At 39.0% G+C, this 20,069-nt stretch overlaps 1 protein-coding gene across 1 annotated transcript in view; it reads right to left on the reverse strand.

Annotated features, from left to right (window-relative positions):
• The window catches only part of REC114 (REC114 meiotic recombination protein), a 123,731-nt gene that overhangs the window by 62,776 nt on the left and 40,886 nt on the right, over positions 1–20,069 (reverse strand). Inside the window, exon 2 of the mRNA XM_011932969.1 lies at positions 17,552–17,641. Within this exon, the coding sequence (XP_011788359.1) occupies positions 17,552–17,641 (90 nt within the window). The remainder of the gene's footprint in view (positions 1–17,551; positions 17,642–20,069) is intronic.

Genomic DNA, 20,069 nt, shown 5'->3' on the forward strand with positions numbered 1-20,069 from the left:
TCTATCCTAAGGTATTACCCAAAAGAAATTAAGATAATACACAAAGACTTATATAAATGTTCATAACAGCTCTACTCATAATTTCCCCAAACTCGAAACAGCCCAAATATCCAACAGGTTAATAAAGATGAGCAAATTGTGGTACATCCATAAAATGAAATACAAATCAACAAAAAAAGAACATGTACAATGTACACATAACAATGCGGAAAAGGCTCAAAAACGTCATGCTGAATTAAAGAAGTTAGACCCAAAAAGAGCACATATTATAATAATTGCATTTAATCAATTTCCAGCAAAAGCAAAACTCATCTGTAGTGCCAGAAAGCAGACAGAAAGTAGTTGTCTGGGGAAGAAGGTGGGCGAGTATGAAGGAATTTTTTCTTGGTGGGGGTGAAGGAATGAAAGAAATGTTCATATCATGATTGTGATGGTTTATATAGCTGAATACATTTATCAAAATTCAATGAACTCAATTAGTATATTATATATATACTTTTTAAAAAAAATTTTTTGAGACAAGGTCTTGCTCTGTTGCTCAGACTGGAATACAGTGGTGCGACTGGGGCTTGCTGCAGCCTCCATCTCCCAAGCAATCCTCTGAACTCAGCCTCCTGAATAGCTGGGACTACAGCTGTATTCCACCATGCCTGGCTAATTTTTCTGTAGAGATGGGGTCCCGCTATGTTGCCAGGTCTGGTCTTGAACTTCTGGGCTCAAGAGACCCCCTCCTGTCTCAGTCTCCCAAAGTGCTAGGATTACAGGCATGGGCCACTGTGCCTAGCCCCTTTATTATTATATATAAATTGTACTCTAATAAAACTCATTTTAAGAATAGTCAATGGCAAACCAAGCAAAACTATTTCAACATATATTCAAAGACGTAATATTCTTATTCTATAGAGATAATGCCAATAATACAGTAACAAAACCTCAGTATCCCAACAGCAAATGTGAAGAGCACTATGGATTTCCAGAATGCTGAAAAGCTTGGCAAAAGAATAATTTCACGGACATCTGAGCACTGACAACTTTCTATCTTTGAAAAAAATGCAGATGTAAATCCAAAGCTTGTGAACATTCTCTTAATCAGAAGCTATTAGTGAAATTCTTTTGGAATGGTGACCTAGGTCCCAAGTATATAAGGGCTACAGCCTAGCAAAAAGTGTCATCAGAAAATGGGGTTAGCAAAAGCTATCTTGAGATTCACTGTACCTATTCCAGTCATGGGTGGTCACCTCACTTCTAAAAAGATTCCACATTTACAATTAAGCAACGAACTCTACTGTGTTTGAGTGTACTCACTCCTTCTACTACCTGAAATGCTACAGTTGGCATCAGACATGAGATTGGCACAGACAAACCACCACTGTTGTTAGAGTTTGGAAGGAGTGCTGGGAAGGCAAATAAGGGAACTGCTGCCTGAGGAAGGCTGGGTGATTAGAGAGTTGAGTGAGTTTTTTATTTTTTTCTGGAGTAGCCATGTAAGAGTGCACAGACTCTTCCCCCACTATGGTTTGAATGTGTTCCCCTAAATTCAAATGTTGAAACTTACATAATAAGTTAATAACAATATAATAGAATTAAGAGGTGGGCCTTTACATAATAAGTTAATAATAATAGAATAGAATTAAGAGGTGGGCCTTTAAGAGTCATGAGGGCAGAACTCTCATGAATGGGAGCAGGACCCTTAGGAAAGGGCTCCAGGTGCCGGGCGCAGTGACTCACGCCTGTAATCCCAACACTTTGGGAAGCCAAGGTGGGTGGATCACTTGAGGTCAAGAGTTCAAGACCAGCCTGGCCAACATGGTGAAACCCCATCTCTACTAAAAAAATACAAAAATTGTCTGGGCATAGTGGCTCACTCCTGTAATCCCAGCACTTTGGGAGGCCGAGATGGGAGGATCACGAGGTCAGGAGATCGAGACCATCCTGGCTAACACAGTGAAACCCCATCTCTACAAAAATACAAAAAAATTATCTGGGCGTAGTTGCACCTGCCTATAGTCCCAGCTACTCAGGAGGCTGAGGCAGGATAGTTGCTTGAACCCAGGAGGCAGAGGATGCAGTGAGCTGAGATCGCAGCACTGCACTCCAGCCTGGGCAACAGAGTGAGACTCTGTCTCTTGTCTCAAAAAAAAAAAAAAAAAAAAAAAGGTGGGGGGGGCTTCAGAAAATGGGTTCTCTCTCTTCTGCTCTTCCACCATGTGAAGACATAGTCTTCCTCCCCTGTGGAGGATGTAGCAACAAGGTGCCATCTCAAAAGCAGAGTGCAGCCCTCCACCAGACACCAATCCTGCTGGTGCCTTGATCTGGATTTTCCAGCCTCCAGCACTGTAAGAAATATATTTCTATTGTTTATAAATTACCTAGTCTGTGACATTTTGTTATAGCTGCACTAATGGACTAAGACAGAAATTGGTACCAAGAAAGGGGTGTCACTATAACAACTGAAAATGGGGAAGTGGCTTTGAAACTGGGTAATGGGTACAGGCTGGGACAGTTTTGAAGTGAATGCTGGAAAAGGCCCATATTGCTGTGAACACAGCGTTAAAGATGATTCAGGGGAGGGCTTAGAAGAGGATGGCTATAAAGAAAGCCTCAGTCTTAGAAATCATCTAAGTGGTAGTGAATAGAATGTTGGTAGAAATATAGACAATAAAGACCATTTGGATACAGTCTTATACAAAAATAAATAATATCTGATTAGAAACTGGAGGCAAGGCCATTCTTGTCATACAAAGGCCAAGAACTCGGTTGAATTGTGTTCATGTCCCACTGCTTTGAGGAAGGCAGAATTTAAGGGCAATGAAATAGAATATTCAGTAGAATAAATCTCTAAGCAAAATACTCTAGGTGCTGTACGGACTTTCTTAACTGCTTATAATAAACTGCAAGAAGAGAGATATGAATTAAAGATGGAATTTATAGTCAAATGGAAGCAGAACATAAAGATTTGGGAAATTCTCAGCCTGGTCATGTAAAGAATATAAAAGAGTGTTTGGAAGAAAACCCTAAAGGTATGGCCAAGCAACTATCTGATAAAAAGAATAGTATGGATGGAAGAAAGTCAGATACAAGTCATTAAGACAATGGGAAAATAACCCCAAAAAGTATTTCAAAGATCTCTGAGGCTACCACACCCATCACAGGTCCACAATGCCAGAGCCTTGGGAGGCAGAACAGTTTTAAGGGAGGGACCCAGGGTGCCCGTTGACCTTGGGGCTCACTGCTCCAGGCTGCCTCAAGTCTCTACTCCCAGAATTCTGGTACAGTGTTCCTTGGCCACCCTAGCTGTGACTAAGGTGGGCCCAAGTTCAGCTCTGGCCACCACTCCAGAGGGCACAAGACATAAATCTTGATAGCATCCACATGGTGCTAATTCTGCAGGTGTGCGGGGTGCACAAGCTGTGGAGGCATGGCTACCTTCACTTAGATCTCAAAGGATGCCTCAGAGAGCCTTAGGGCTCAGGTAAAAAATTTGCCACATGGTGGGGCCACTGTAGATGGCCCCTACCAGGGCAATGCCTAGTGAAGCCATGGACACAGTGCTACTGCAAGGACTTCCTGCTAGGGCAATGTCTAGTGAGGCCACGGAGCAGGGCCACTCCTGAGATCTCACAACTGTAGAGCCACCAGAGTGTGATCTCAGCCTGGAAGAGCTGCAGGCACCCAACTCCAACCCATGAGAACTGCAGTGTGGGCCATGCTCACAAAGTTCCAACAGGGGCAGGGCCTTCCAGGGCCTTGGAGCCCAACTCCACCCCTGTGTGTACAAAAGTAGGACATGAAGTCAAAGAAGACTACTCTCAAGACTTAATGTTTGCTTTATTAGGTTTTAGATTTACTTGGGACCTGTTATCCCTTTCTTCCTGACCATTTCTTCTCTTTTGAAATGGGAATGTCTATCCTATGCTCATCTCACCATTGTACTTTGGAAGGATATAACCTGTTTGATATTACAGGCTCACAGCTGAAGAGAAATTTACCTTAGGATGAATCTTACCCTGAGTCTCACCCACATCTGATTTAGCAATGAGACTCTGGACTTCAAAGACTTTTTTATTTTTTTATTTTTATTTTTGAGACAGAGTCTTGCTCTGTCACACAGGCTGGAATGCAGTGGCACAATCTCGGCTCACTGCAAGCTCCATCTCCTGGATTCACGCCATTCTCCTGCCTCAGCCTCCAGAGTAGCTGGGATTACAGGCATGTGCCACCACACCTGGCTAATTTTGTATTTTTAGTAGAGATGGGGTTTCTCCATGTTGGTCAGGCTGGTCATGAACTCCCGACCGCAGGTGATCCACCCACCTCAGCCTCCCAAAGTGCTGGGATTATAGGCGTGAGCCACCGCGCCCAGCCAGAATAGAGTACCTCTCTTATGTTCTTCTGTATGTAAGGATGCTGCAGTCCTCCCCTATGGAGGATGCAGCAACAAGGCACCATTTGGAAGTAGAGACATCTCAGACACAAATCCTGCTGGCACCTTGGACTTCCCAGCTTCTAAAACTGTAAGATATAAATTTCCATTGCTTATAAAGTACCCAGTCTGTGGTATTTTGTTATAGCAGTACAAATGGACTAAGAACCCCCTGCTGACAAATTGAGCCCAATGGGTAAAAGAGGGAAAGGTAAGGTAGCTTGAACCATTATTCCCTGGTTTTTCACATCACAGATTCCCAAAGGGACCTGAAAAGCCAGGAAGATAAGAAAGGTATGGTGGAAGATCACCTCATATTACTCTCAGTTGAGTAATCAGCAACTTTGCAAGCAAGTATTGCATAAGAGCTGAAGTTTATTTAGATGTGGGACAGTATAAACGTACAGCAGTAAAATGCTTTAACTCTTGCTAACCCAACTGTCTTTATAAGAGAAATAACAAAATGCACAAACGTAGAATTAAATTGATCACAGTTGTTTTAAATATGGGAGGGGGTGATAAAGTTATGAAGAACTTTGTTTTCCCTCACACCTTTCCTGAAAAAGTGGCTGGACTAGGCTATTCTTACATTACTATAAAGAATATCTGAGACTGAGTAACTTATAAAGAAAAGAGGTTGGCCGGGCGCGGTGGCTCAAGCCTGTAATCCCAGCACTTTGGGAGGCCGAGACGGGTGGATCACGAGGTCAGGAGATCGAGACCATCCTGAGCTACACGGTGAAACCCCGTCTCTACTAAAAAATACAAAAAACTAGCCGGGCGAGATGGCGGGCGCCTGTAGTCCCAGCTACTCAGGAGGCTGAGGGAGGAGAATGGCGTAAACCCGGGAGGCGGAGCTTGCAGTGAGCCGAGATCGCGCCACTGCACTCCAGCCTGGGCGACAGAGCTAGACTCCGTCTCCAAAAAAAAAAAAAAAAAAAAAGAGGTTTAATTCGATCACAGTTCTGCAGGCAGTACAGAAAGCACAGCACCAGCATCTGCTTCTGGGGAGGCCTCTGGGAGCTTACAATCATGGCAAGAGGTAAAGCCGGAGCCGGAGATTATCACATGGCAAGAGCAGGAGCAAGATGGTGAGGAAGCGCCACACACTTTAAATAACCAGATCTCATGAGAACTCACTCAATATCTCAAGGACAGTACCAAGAGGTTAGTACTAAACCATTTATGAGATACCACCTCCATGATTCAATCATCTTCCACTAGGCCCCACCTACAACATTAGGGATTACAACTGAACATGAGGTTTCGGTAGGACTCAGATCCAAACCATATCAGTGGCCGAAGAACAGACAGGTTCTGATTTAAAGAGTTGGCCGGGTGCGGGGGCTCACACCTGTAATCCCAGAACTTTGGGAGGCTGAAGCAGGCAGATCATGAGGTCAGGAGATCAAGACCATCCTGGCCAAAACAGTGAAACCCCATCTCTACTAAAAATACAAAAATTAGCTGGGTGTAGTGGCGCACGCCTGTAGTCCCAGCTACTCAGGAGGCTGAGGCAGGAGAATTGCTTGAACCTGGGAGGCAAAGGTTGCAGTGAGCAGAGATTGCGCCACTGCACTGGAGACAGAGCGAGACTCCATCTCAAAATAAACATTAAATAAAGAGTTTAATGGTGAATAACTTGACTGTAAAAGTTTATGCTAAATTTTTCCTTTTAGAATATTCTGTAGTTAAGACTGATTTGGACATTTTTGAAAATTAATTGGGTTAAAATTAGTGTTTAAAGGTTTAAAGGTTTCAGAGTTCACTTAAATAGGAATATAGCATTTTCACTGGTAATCAGAAAGACAATTCCTTTTGGAAATACATTTGGGCTGGGTGTGAAAAATAAAAAGGAAACTAAAAACAAAAATTGATGAACTCCATCATTTCTAGAATGACCCATGTTTGCCAGACAAATAGAATTAAAATTGTCTCAAAACCATTCTGTGTTTCAGGCATAATTATATTTAGGTAAAGACACTCATGCTGGACTAAACCAACTGAGATAAAAAGGAATGGCTGGAAATAGAGGCTAAAGTCTTGGGAAATAACTTCTCCCATTTGGATATATTTTGAACCTGGCTTGAAACTTCAGCTTCTGCAACTTCTGGATTGAGAAAGAAGATGCTGACAAAAGGTAGATCTTTAGAGGTTTACAATGATATGTAAGAGAATGTGTTTTTAAATTTGGAGAAATATCCCCAAAGGAGTTATGAATTCCACTTTTTTAAAGAGTGAATTTGAGATCTAGGAAAAGATGGCAGCCCGCTGAAGGATAAGTGTACCTCCTGCTAATAATCAGAAGCTCCAGTTCCAGGACAGAAGAAGCCAAGGAGGACCAAGCAGGCAGCAAAGAAGCAGGTGGCAGGAGCAACTTGATATTTAAGGGTGACTGGGGAGAGGGCACAGCATGGCACAGAGCTCTGTGCTCTAAGAAAAGCCACACTTCCTAGTCCCCACCCTAAAAAGGGCTCACAGTGCTTATCCTACACCTAATCCAAGCTGAAAGAAGAAACAAGAGTGGAGAAGATCACATGAGATCTGGCCAAAAATGTTTTTAAAAGCTACATTCACTAGGTGGGGGATGTGTGCGCATGTGTGTGTAAAGTGGAATTATTTTAAAAAACAACACTCAATTCCACAGCACAACAACAACAAAACCCCAATCAGAAAATTGAAGAGGCCTATGTAACCCAGGCCCTACAGTGAAGGGGCTGGAGGCTGTGGAGTAGGCCCCAGGGGAGTTGGTGAGGGTCAGAAGTCACCATGCTGACAGCCACATAGAGAGTGCCAAGTTCTACTTGGACCAAGGCAGTGACCCAGACCCCAATCTCTGGGCTGCCGGGCTGAGGGAATGCCAGGCTTCCTTCCAACTGAAGGGGTCTGCAGTCTCCTCCTCCAGGCTGCAGCAGATGTGCCATCCAGAAACCAGTCTGGCCTAGACAGGACCACGACCCACCCCTTTCCATGCTGCTCAAAGACCACCAGACCATCCCTGGAATTGAGAAGGGCAATGATACAGTGAAAAGATTCTTGTCTTTGGAAATGACCAACCCAAAAGGAGAAGCTAAATATCAAGCAAGAATATCTGATGAACAAAGTCGTGGCAAACCCTACGGACACCAACTTCCTGAAGGCTCGAATTATTTCCTTGACCAAAGCCCACAGTTATGAAGAACACGTGCAGAAACACTGAAAGAACAAAGCTCACAAATACTATTTGGTGATGAGCACTGTCCAGTGGGAAAAAATGCTCAAAAACCTTTTTTAGACCAATATGATGTCTCTGAGAAGACACACTGGGGATTGAGGACACCTTTTTGATGGAGCCCATTGCCAAGTCCTGACTGAGAAGGCTCTGTGCGTTCCGGATGTTCCAAGAGACTCAAAAGCTGAAGAAGCAAAAACAGGCTTTAAAAGTTGCAGCAGCAGCAGCAGCTCAAAACAGGACCAGAGGAATCCAGAGAGCCCTGCCAAAGCCTGACCAGAAGTACTCAAAGAAAATAGTTAAATTTTTTTTTTGAAAAAGAAAACTAAATAGACATTCTCTAAACAAGATACAAAATGGACAACAAATACATAAAAGATGCTCAACCTCACTAATCATTAGAGAAACGTAAATCAAAACCATAAGGAGATACCACCTTACACCTGCTAAGATCAATACTAGTTTAAAAAGCAGAAAATAATAAGCATTGGCAAGGATGTGGAGAAACTGGAACCATTATGTACTATTGCTAGGAGTGTAAAATGGTACAGCCCCTGTGGAAATGAGTATGGTGGTTCCTCAAAAAAATCAAAACTAGAATTACCATAAAATCCAGCAATTCTACTTATGAGTACATATCTAAATTAATTGAAAGCAGGGTTTCAAAGGGATATTTGTACACTTGTGTTCATAGCAGCATTATTCACAATAGGCAAAAGGTAGTAACAACCCAATGTTCATTGGCAGATAAATCAGTAAACAAAATGTGGTATATACCTAAAGTAGAATAATACTCACCTTAAAAAGGAAAGAATCTATGATATGCTATAGCATGGAGCAATCTTGATAACATTATGCTAAGTGAAACAGTCCAAAAAGACAAATACTGTATGACTCCTCTTGTATTAGGCTGTTTTTGCATTGCTATAAAGGAATACCTGAGGCTGGGCAATTTATGAAGAAAAGAGGTTCTTTCACAATTCTGCAGGCCATATAGATAGCATGGTACCACCATCTACTCAGCTTCTGGTGAGGCCTCAGGAAGCTTCCAGTTATGGCAGAAGGCAAAGCAGAAAAAGGCGTGTCGCAAGGCAAAGCAGAAAAAGGCATGTCGCATGGCAAGAACAGGAACAAGAGAAGGGGGAGGTGCCACACTCTTTTAAACAACCAGATCTTGCATCAACTCGGAGCAAGAACTCACTTATTATCATGAGGACAGCACCAAGCCATTCATGAGGGATACACCTCCTACAGGCCCCACTGCCAACACTGGGGATTACACTTCAACACAAGATTTGGGGACAAACAACCAAGCTATATCACCATTATATGAGGTATCTACAATAGTCAAATTCATTGAAACACAAAGTAGAATGATGGTTACCAAGGGCTTGGGGGAAAAAGAATGGACAGTTGTTTAATGGGTAGTTTTTGTTTTGCAAGATGAAAAGTTCTGGAGATGGATGGTGCTGATGGTAGCACAATGATATGAATGTAGTTAATGTCACTGACATGTACACTTAAAAATGGTTAAGATAGGCCAGGCATAGTGGCTCATGCCTGTAATGCCAGCACTTTGGGAGGCCAAGATGGGAGGATCACAAGGTCAGGAGTTCGAGACCAGCCTGACTAACATGGTGAAACTCTGTCTCTACTAAAAATACAAAAATTAGCCTGGCGTGGTGGTGTGCGGCTGTAATCCCAGCTACTCAGGAGGCTGAGGCAGGAGAATCGCTTGAACCCGGGAGGCAGAGGTTGCGGTGAGCCAAGATCGTGCCACTGCACTCTAGCCTGGGTGACAGAGTAAGACCCTGTCTCAAAAAAAAAAAAAAAGGTGGGGGGGTTAAGATGGTAAATTTTAGGTTGCGTGTATTTACCACAATTAGAAAAAAAAAAAAAATGTAAAGCCCAAAATGGCCAAGGGAGAATCTATTCTAACTGCCAAGACTAGCAAGGGAAAGTCAGCTGAGCCCAAGTCCAAGGTAAACTGAGGATAGGGTCAAGATATCTCAGCCTTCTTGCTATACTAACCCTTTGACATAAATAACAATAGAACAGTCTAGTAGTAGGTCTCCATGGAGCCCTCTGGCAGTGACGTCCCCAGTTGAATGCAGGTGCTATATGAACAAGCAAGATGGAAATCTATAGTATTACTAGACACCATGCATGCAGTTTAATCTGAATCATTCAGTTCCCATGGACCTCACAGGGAGTGGCAATCAGAAACCTATGATGGTTAAGGGAAATTAAGTTTAAATAACTTCCCAGGACCAAGCAGGAAGCCCAAAACCTTGTTGACCTGTTTTGAGTTTTACATAAACATATCACACACATGAAGCTGTTACTAGGCTGTTACTATTTTTTGGAGGGGTTTTGTGGATGCAGCTTCCATACGACTTTGAAAATATAAATATATGGTATTTAGATCCATGCTAGTGACTGAATCATTGTACTAAGACAGAAATGGCTAAAACTTTCCATGGCTGTCCTGTCTCTACATTTTATGAAAAAAGTTCTACGGCCAGGAGTGGTGGCTCACACCTGTAATCCCAGCACTTTGGGAGGCCGAGGTGGGTGGATCGCCTGAAGTCAGGAGTTCGAGACCAGCCTGGCCAACATGGTGAAACCCCATCTCTACTAAAAATACAAAAATTAGCTGGGCATGGTGGTGGGCGCCTGTAATCCCAGCTACTCAGAAGACTGAGGCAGGAGAATCACTTGAACCCAGGAGGTGGAGGTTGCAGTGAGCTGAGATCACACCACTGCATCCCAGCCTGGGCAACAGAGTGAGTTCTAAAAAAAAAAAAGTTCTAAAAATGTATCACGACCCAGATTAGTATGCGAGGAGAGGGTGTGTAAATATAATGCCAACACAAAATTACATGTGTTATAAATGTGTTATAATCCAAAAGTGTTTGCTCTTTTATGTGTTGGTTTTTGTGGAGGCCAAGAAAGATTATGAATAAATGTCATGAACTGATGAAAATTATTCTTTAATGTAGGGGACAAAATATATTTTAAATATGTATTCTTATTTTTATCACATTTACATATGTACATAATTTTAAAAATAAAATACTTCTACAATAAAGGTTGATTCAGTAAGAATTGAAAAATTTTATTATAAAATTTTAAATTTATTTTAAATAATATATTTATTTAAATAATTTATTTATTATTCAGCCTGGGCGACAAGAGTGAACTCCATTTCAAAAAAATAAAAACAAAAAAATTAGCAAAGGACCTGAATAAGCATTTTCCACAGATGACATATAAATGGCCAACAGGTATAAGAAAAAGTGTTCAACATTACTAATCATCAGGGAAATGCAAATTAATACCAAAATGACACTATCCCCTCATACTTCTTAGGATGGCTATTAATAAAGAGACAGAAGATAAGAAGTATTGGTGAAGATACGGAGAAAAAAGAATCCTTGTACAATGTTGGTGGTGACGTAAATTGGTATAGCTACTTTGGGAAATAGTATGGAGTTTCCTCAAAAAATTATACATAGAATTACCATATGATCCAGCAATCGCACTTCTGGGTATATATTCTAAAGGAAATGAAATTAGTATTTTGAAGAGGTATCTGTATTCCACATTCACTGCAGCATTATTAACAATAGTCAAGATACAGAAATAACCTAAGTGTCCATCAGTGGATAAGTAGATAAAAAATTGTTATGTATATATGTACATATACACACACAAATATTATTCAGCCTTAAAAAAGAAGGCATCCTACCATTTTCAACAACATAGATGAACCTGGAATACATTATGCTAAGTGAATAAGCCAGACACAAAAAAATATTGCATGATCTCACTTATATATGAGATCTAAAATAGTAAAATTCATAGAAGCAGAGAATAGAATAGTGGTTACTAGCGGTGAGCCAGGGAAGGTGGAGGAAATGAGGAGATGTTGGTCAAAGGGTACGAAGCTTCAGTTATATAGGATGAATAAATTCTAGAGATCGAATGTATAGCATAAGTATAGATAATAGCACTATACTGTATATTTGAAATCTGCTAGAATAGATCTTAAGTATTCTCACCATACATATATAAAATGGTAATTCTGAGGTAATGATATATTAGCTTGACTACAGTCATCATTTTACAATGTATATCAAAACATTACATTGTACACCTTAATTATATGTATATTTATATATATACTTTTTATTTTAAAATAGATATATACCAGAAGCTCAAAGGGAAAAAACAAGTCCTTCAGCAAACTAGGAATAGAAGCGAACTTCCTTGGTTTCATGAATTGGATCTACAAAAAAACCTATAGCTAACATTATATTTAATGGTGAAAAGATTAAATGCTTTCCCCCTAAGATGGGGAAACAAGGCAAGGACATCAACTCTCACCATTGCTATTCAACACTGAAAAGGACATCCTAGCCAGCACAATCTGTGGGAAGCAGGTGAGGCAGGCAGGGAGAGTATACAGATTGAAAGGAAGAATGTAAAACATCTTTACTTATGGAACACAGACCATCTATGTAGAAAACCCTAAAGAATTTAGAAAAAATCTACAGAACTAATAAATAAGTTTAGCAAGATCACAGGATACAAGGTCAATAATTAAAAATCAATTATGTTTCTATACATCAGCAACAAACTATTAGATATTGAAATTTTAAAATCCTACCTACAAGAACATAAAAAATATGAAATACTTGTGGATAAATTTAGCAAAGTATGTGTAAGACCTGTATTGTGAAAACTACAAAACATTGATGAGAGAAATCAAATATATCAATAAATGGAGAGTTTTAAATATGCGCATTAGTTAGAAGATGGTAAAAGAAGTCAATTTTTCTCAAATTGATTTATAAATTCAAATCAGTCCCATCAAAATCCCAGTAAGCTTTTTTGTAGGAAACGTCATTCTAAATTTATATGGAAATGCAAATGACCTGCAATAGTCAAAACAACTTTGAAAACGAACACAGTTGGAAAAAGAATTAAACTACCTGATTTCAAAAATTATAACAAAGCAGAAGTAAAGACAGTGTGTTATTGGAGTAAGGATAGACATTTAGATCAACAGAACAGAAAAGGGTCCAGAAATAGACTAACACATACTTAGCAAACTAATTTTCAACAATGATACCCAGGTAATTCAATGAGGGAAAGCTAGTCTTTTCAATTAATGGTACTAAAATAATTGCTATCCACGTGCAAAAAATAAACCCAAATTCTTTTTTTTTTTGAGACTCTGTCACCAAGGCTGGAGTGCAGTGGCACCATGTCGGCTCACTGCAACCTCCGTCTCCTGGGTTCAAGCAATTCTCCTGCTTTAGCCTCCCGAGTAGCTGGGATAACAGGCACCCACCACCACACCAGGCTAGTTTTTATATTTTTAGTAGACATGAGGTTTCACCATGTTGGCCAGGCTGGTCTTGAACTCCTGACTTCAGGTGATCCACCCACCTTAGCCTCACAAAGTGCTGGGATTACAGGCATGAGCCACTGCGCCCGGCCAATAAACCCAATTTCTTAACTTTCGCCATATATTAAAATTAATTCAATGGCTCCAGAAGTAAATTGCCTAAGATCCGTGATTACAATCCATAATATAGTAATTTTTATCAATACCACATTGCTTTAATTGTGGGAAAGAAGGACCACTATATGAAATAAAAATAAAAAATATTAATATTAAATACTAAAAAAGTTCATAATAAACTAGAGGCCCAAATATAAGAGCTGAAACCATAAAACTTCTAGAAGAAAACATTTTAAAATATCTTTGCAGCCAGGCACAGTGGCTCATGCCTATAATCTCAACACTTTGGGAAGCTGAGGTGAAAGGATCGCCTGAGTCCAGAAGTTTGAGAACAGCCTAGGCAACATAGTGAGATCCTGTCTCTACAAAAACTGTAACAAATTAGCCAGGCATGGTGGTGTGTGCCTACAGTCCCAGCTACTCAGAAGGCTGAGATGGGAGGACTACTTGAGCCTGGGAGTTCAAGGCTGCAGTGAGCTGTGATCACACCACTGTTCTCCAGCCTAGGTAACAGAGCAAGATTCTGACTGAAAAAAAAAAAAAGACTTTGCAATCTTGGCATAGGTAAAAATTTCCTAAGTAGTATATGAAAAGGATAAACCATAAAAGAAAAAAAAATGCACTTCAAAATTTTTAACTTCTGCTCTTCAAAAGACACTAAGAAATGAAAAAATAAGCTACAAACTGGTAGAAATATTCGAAAAACATCTTTCTGATAAAAGAGCTGTAACCAGAGTAAGAATTCTTAATTCAAATATAAGAAGGCAAACAACTCAAAAATGGTTAAAAGACATGAACAGACACTTCACCAATGAGACATACAAATGGCAAATACATGAAAAGATGCTCAACAGTATTAGTCACTAAAGAAATGCAAATTAAAGCCACCATGAGATAATACTACACACTTATTAGGATGGTTAAAATTAAAAAGACTGACAATAACAAGTGTTGGTGAGGATGTGGAACATGTAGAACCCTCATACATTATGAGAATGCAACTTGAGAAAACAGTTTTGCAGTTTCCCATAAAGTTAAACACAGATACGCCATATGACTCAGCGGTTCTTCTCTTGGACATTTAACAATGAAAAATGAAAACATGCCCAAAGGCTCGTATACAAATATTCAGTAGTGTTATTCATAACAGCTGAAAAAATGAAAACAACTCCAATGTCTATCAAAAGCTGAATGGATAAGCAAAATAGGTTTAGCTATGCAATGGAATACTCTTCATTAATGAAAAGGCATCAACTACAGATAACATGGAACAACAGAGATGAATCTCAAATTACACTGAATGGAAGAAGCCTGACTGAAAAGACTACATATCATATGATTCCATTACATGAATTCTAGAAAAGGCAAAACTACAGTGAGGTAATGCATATGTTAATTAGCTAGATTTAGTCATTTTACAATGTATATATACTTCAAAATAATGTTGCACACAGTGAATATATACAATTTTATCTGTCAAAAATATATATAAATAAAAATTATTAAAAAATGCAAAACTAGAGTGATAGAAAGCAGATCAATGGTTTCTAGGTGCTGAAGGTGGGCAGAGAAACTCACTGCAAAGAGGCACAAGGAAACTGGGTTATTTGAAATGTTCTGTATCATGATTGTGGTGATGGTTACATGACTATATACATTAAACACATCAAATTGAACACTTAAAGACAGTGAATTTTATGTAAATTACACCTCAATAAAAGTGATTTTTAAAAATTTTAAGGCTGGGCGCGGTGGCTCAAGCCTGTAATCCCAGCACTTTGGGAGGCCGAGATGGGCGGATCACGAGGTCAGGAGATCGAGACCATCCTGGCTAACACGGTGAAACCCCGTCTCTACTAAAAAAAATACAAAAAACTAGCCGGGCGAGGCGGCGGGCGCCTGTAGTCCCAGCTACTCGGGAGGCTGAGGCAGGAGAATGGCGTGAACCCGGGAGGCGGAGCTTGCAGCTTGCAGTGAGCTGAGATCCGGCCACTGCACTCCAGCCTGCGGGCAGAGCGAGACTCTGTCTCAAAAATAAATAAATAAATAAATAAATAAATAAATAAAAATTTTAAAAAAGATTTTAAAAAATATTACAGTATTTAAGTTAAATATGTATAGTCATATGTCACTTAACAATGGGGATACATTCTAAGAAATGTGTCATTAGGTGATCTTGTCATTGTGTGACTATCATAGAGTATACTTATGCAAACCTCGATGGTACAGCCTACTACATACCTAGGCCATGTGGGATAGCCTATTGCTCCCAGGCTACAAACCTGTACAACATGTTACTGTACTGAACACTGTAGGCAACTGTAACACTAACACAATGCTAAATATGTGTATATCTAAGCATAGAGAAGGTACAGTAAAAATTACACCTGTATAGGGCACTTACCATGAATAGAGTTTGAAAGGTGAAAATTGCTCTGGGTGAGTCAGTGAGTGAGTGGTGAGTGAATGTGATGGTCTAGGACATTACTGTACACTACTGTAGACTTCATAAACACTGTACACTCAATTCACTATCCTAAAAAGTATGTAGTGTTATCTCATGTTGGTTTTAATTTGCATTTCCTTAATGACTATTTTTATAAATAAATTTATTTAAAAAGTATCTTTCTTCAATCATAAATTAACCTTAGCTTACTGTAACATTTGTACTTTATAAACTTTAAAATTTTTAAAAAATCATTTGGACTGTTTTACAATAACTTAAAACATATACAATATTTTTTCTATTATTACATTGTTAAAATTGTTGTATTTTAAAAACTTTTTGTTAAAAACTAAGACACAAACATGCACTTTACCTATGCCTACAAGGGCCAGTATCACCAAGATGTCACAGGTGATTTTTTTTTCAGCCCCCTTATAATCTAATGGGATCACTATCATATCTGTGATCCTCTCTTGACTGATATGTTGTAATAAGACACATGACTGTATATGCAACATGCACCAAATTGCAGAGTTATCCTTATATTTCTCAGTAATAGATATCTTAGAATTTGACAAACTTGGTTTTGTGACTACAGTGCAAAAATCATTCTATGTATGATACAAAGACATTTCTATCCATTTGTTCACAATAGTTACCACTGGGGCAAAAAGATGGAGCAGAGACACAGTATGGGGTGGTCTCCTATGCCTGCGGAAGCCAAACTGCTTTAATGTCACCATTCAGCAAAGACTCATGATATTGACAGGGAGAACTAGCTGTGCACTAGGTATCCCTCAAGTCTACCATTTGTAGTACTCATTAGCAGCTGAAGAAACCTTATCTCCTGCACCTGATGCAGACCCTGACAGTAGCAGATAAAGCAAAATAGTACAACTCATACCGCAGTTTTAAGTCACAAGGAACACAAAGATGACTTTGCAGGTCATCTCACATTCAATGAGAAGGCTATATTTAAGCAGAAAGATGAATCATCACAATATACACATGTGAGCTCCTACCACATTATGACAGAATATGTAAGCGATCCAAAAAAATTAATGTCTTTTAAATGTATTTGACCTATTTGCTTATTGCTGGTTTTCCCTCACTAGAATGATGATATCCCATAAGGAAAGGGATTTCTGTCTTCACTGTTCACTGCTATATCCCTAGCATCCCCTAAAATGCCTAGCATATACTAATTATTCAATAAATATTTGTTAAATTAATTATGCCCATGTAGATATTCAGTAAATATTTGTTGTATGAATTTAAGTCAATGTAGACATCATTCACAGCTAAATGATATAATAACTTTCCATTATATGTTCCTTCCTTGTACAATTTCTTTGTTTGGAAGTTACTAATTTTTTTTTTCTTTCATTGGTTTCTATGTACCAAATAAAACCTAAACTTTCAGCCAAGTTGATTCTTATTTTCTTTACATATTTCTTCATTCTAAAATTTCCTAAAGTGTACATATATTCAGAATAAAGAACACATGCATCATTATAAAATTAGAGTTTTATGGAGGACTCTTATCAATTAATAATAACACTTTTTTGTTTTCTTTATTTCTGCAAATCTATCCCTCTGCATATGCTGTTTTCCCTATCTGGAAAACCCTCCATACTTGTCTCTGTTAACCTAGCCTATCTTAACTCAATCTCCCTTACTACAGAATCCTTTATCATACTGGTTAATTTCAATCTTTTGATCCACTCCGACTCCTAACAAAATCCTAAACCCCTTTAGGGCAGGCAATATTCAGTATGTTTCTGTATTTCCCACCGTTATGGCACATTTGATAAATGCTTAATGTGTTGACCTTGATGAATTTCAGTGAGACTGAAGAAGCTTGAGGATACAAAAATTCATGTAAAGCTAAGAAGACAAAGATATATTTCCATGTTAAACTATTATGCATAAACCTACCAGTAATGTCTGTCCTTGGAAAATGAAGAAATGACCTGATATAACTATGGTGAGAACAAGATACCCAGATTCTTCACTGGAGTCAAAAACCTTGAAAAAGAGAAAGAGAAAAATATGTAAAATATAATACATTTCTATAATAACTGATAAACTTATAATACTGATAACCAAACTATTTTCTCACATTGATCTTTCTACCCTCAGCATTCTTTCCTTTTCCATTCATTTAATCTGTAATCCTTCCCTTACAACTTCAAGTTTCTCCACATATATAGGCTAACAGCCAGACTTTTAAAAAATAAAATTAAAAGCCAATATTTTGAAACAGAAAGAATATCAGATTAAGAATCATGAGTTGTTGTGGGTCCTGAGCCAACCACCATTTAGTTACATTTTAATGAATCATTTATTCTCTCTGAGCCTCAGTATTATTTCTGTAAAATGAAGACAGTGTCTTACAGAGCTGCTGTAAGACTTCACAGTCCAATTTCTTCAGCCATGTAATCCATTTTTCTTTTTCTTTTTCTTTTTTTTTTTTTTTTGAGACAGAGGTTCGCTCCTGTTGCCCAGGCTGGAGTGCAATGGCGCGATCTCGGCTCACAGCAACCTTTGCCTTGTGTGTTCAAGCGATTCTCCTGCCTCAGCCTCCAGAGTAGCTGGGATTACAGGCATGTGCACCATGCCTGGTTAATTTTTGTATTTTTAGTGGAGATGGGGTTTCACCATGTTGGTCATGCTGGTCTCAAACTCCTGTCTGCCCGCCTCAGTCTCCCCAAGTGCTGGGATTACAAGCGTAAGCCATCGCACCTGGCCATCCACTTTTCATAACCCCTTAAACATCTGGTGCTTTCCTTTGGATGAGTTCTAGTTTGTCAGTGTCACTCTTAAAATATGGTGCCATAAACTTACCATAATCCTCTTGGTGTAGTCTAATTACCTCCCATTACTTGCAATAGTGTTGCCTATAATCACATTAACCTTTTGAGGGGGTAGTACCACTGAAGAGTTTGATCTTAAATCCACATAACCTCCTGACACTTCATTACCTATGTTGGTAAATCATATTTCCCTTTATTTATCCTGAACCTAAACATAAAGCCTTGGATTAGCCCCATTATATTTTATCTTGTTAGATTTGATCTATAGTTCCAACCTATTGAGATGTAGTGAGGAACCAAAGCAATTAAATCAAAATGTCAGGGAGGACATGACTGATAGATACATTAGAGTGGGATCTGGATCTTAAGTGACTACACTATACAGGTGGCTTTCATATCCTTAATAAACACCATAAGGTAAACCATCCTTATATAAACAATAAGATAAATTATAGACTCATCTTAATGCCCAAAGTTCAAAATAATTAGCACACACCCTAATTCAACTTATATATGTTTTTATGAGGTTACTGCATTGTACTGAGAAATAATGCTCTTATAGTTTCATATGTGGGGTTTGGAGTTTTAATGCTATATTTAAATCCAAGATTTCCTAGTGTGTTTTCTCTAATTCATTTTAAATTCCAAACTTAAAAAAAGTGAATAACATTTCAGATGTCAAAGGGGATAGGATAGACCTGCACTAATTCCTTCAGTGGTTGTAATTCTCCCTCTTTCCCAGTATTTGGAACTTGGTCAGTGGCACAACGCTCTTCCTATCACAGTTTAAATGAATTATCCTGTGTGTTTTATGACTAGTTAGAACCAGAAGCATAGCTAGGTGTCAAGTACAACTTTTACAACTAGAGTCTGGTCAATGAATTATTTGGAAGGCAATGTGTTAACATGATAGTTTAATGTTTTAAGAAATGTAGCATATACAACAAAGAGCATCCAAAATATAAGTGTACAGCTCAATGAACGACGACAATGCAAACACATCACCCAAGTGAAGAAATAGAACATTACCAGATTTCCAGTAGGTCCTCTAGTGTTTGCTGTCTTAAAACTCACTATCTGCAGACCTCTAGCAAGACTACTAAAGAAGAAAAGAGAGAAGAATCAAACAGATACAATAAAAAATGATAAAGGGGATATCACCACTGACCCCACAGAAATACAAACTACCATCAGCGAATACTATAAACACCTCTACGCAAATAAACTAGAAAACCTAGAAGAAATGGATAAATTCCTGGACACACACCTTCCTGAGACTAAACTAGGAAGAAGGTGAATCCCTGGATAGACCAATAATAGGCTCTAAAATTGAAGCAATAATTAATAGCCTACCAGCCAAAAAAAGTCCAGGACCAGACCGATTTACAGCCGAATTCTACGAGAGGTACAAGGAGGAGCTGGTACCATTCCTTCTGAAACGATTCCAATCAATAGAAAAAGAGGAAATCCTCCCTAACTCGTTTTATGAGACCAACATCATCCTGATACCAAAGGCTGGCAGAGACACACACACACACAAAAGAGAATTTTAGACCAATATCCCTGATGAACATCGATGCAAAAATCCTCAATAAAATACTGGCAAACCGAATCCAGCAGCACATCAAAAAGCTTATCCA

This window comes from Colobus angolensis, unplaced genomic scaffold (assembly GCF_000951035.1).
Source record: "Colobus angolensis palliatus isolate OR3802 unplaced genomic scaffold, Cang.pa_1.0 Scaffold99, whole genome shotgun sequence".
NCBI lineage: Eukaryota > Metazoa > Chordata > Mammalia > Primates > Cercopithecidae > Colobus > Colobus angolensis.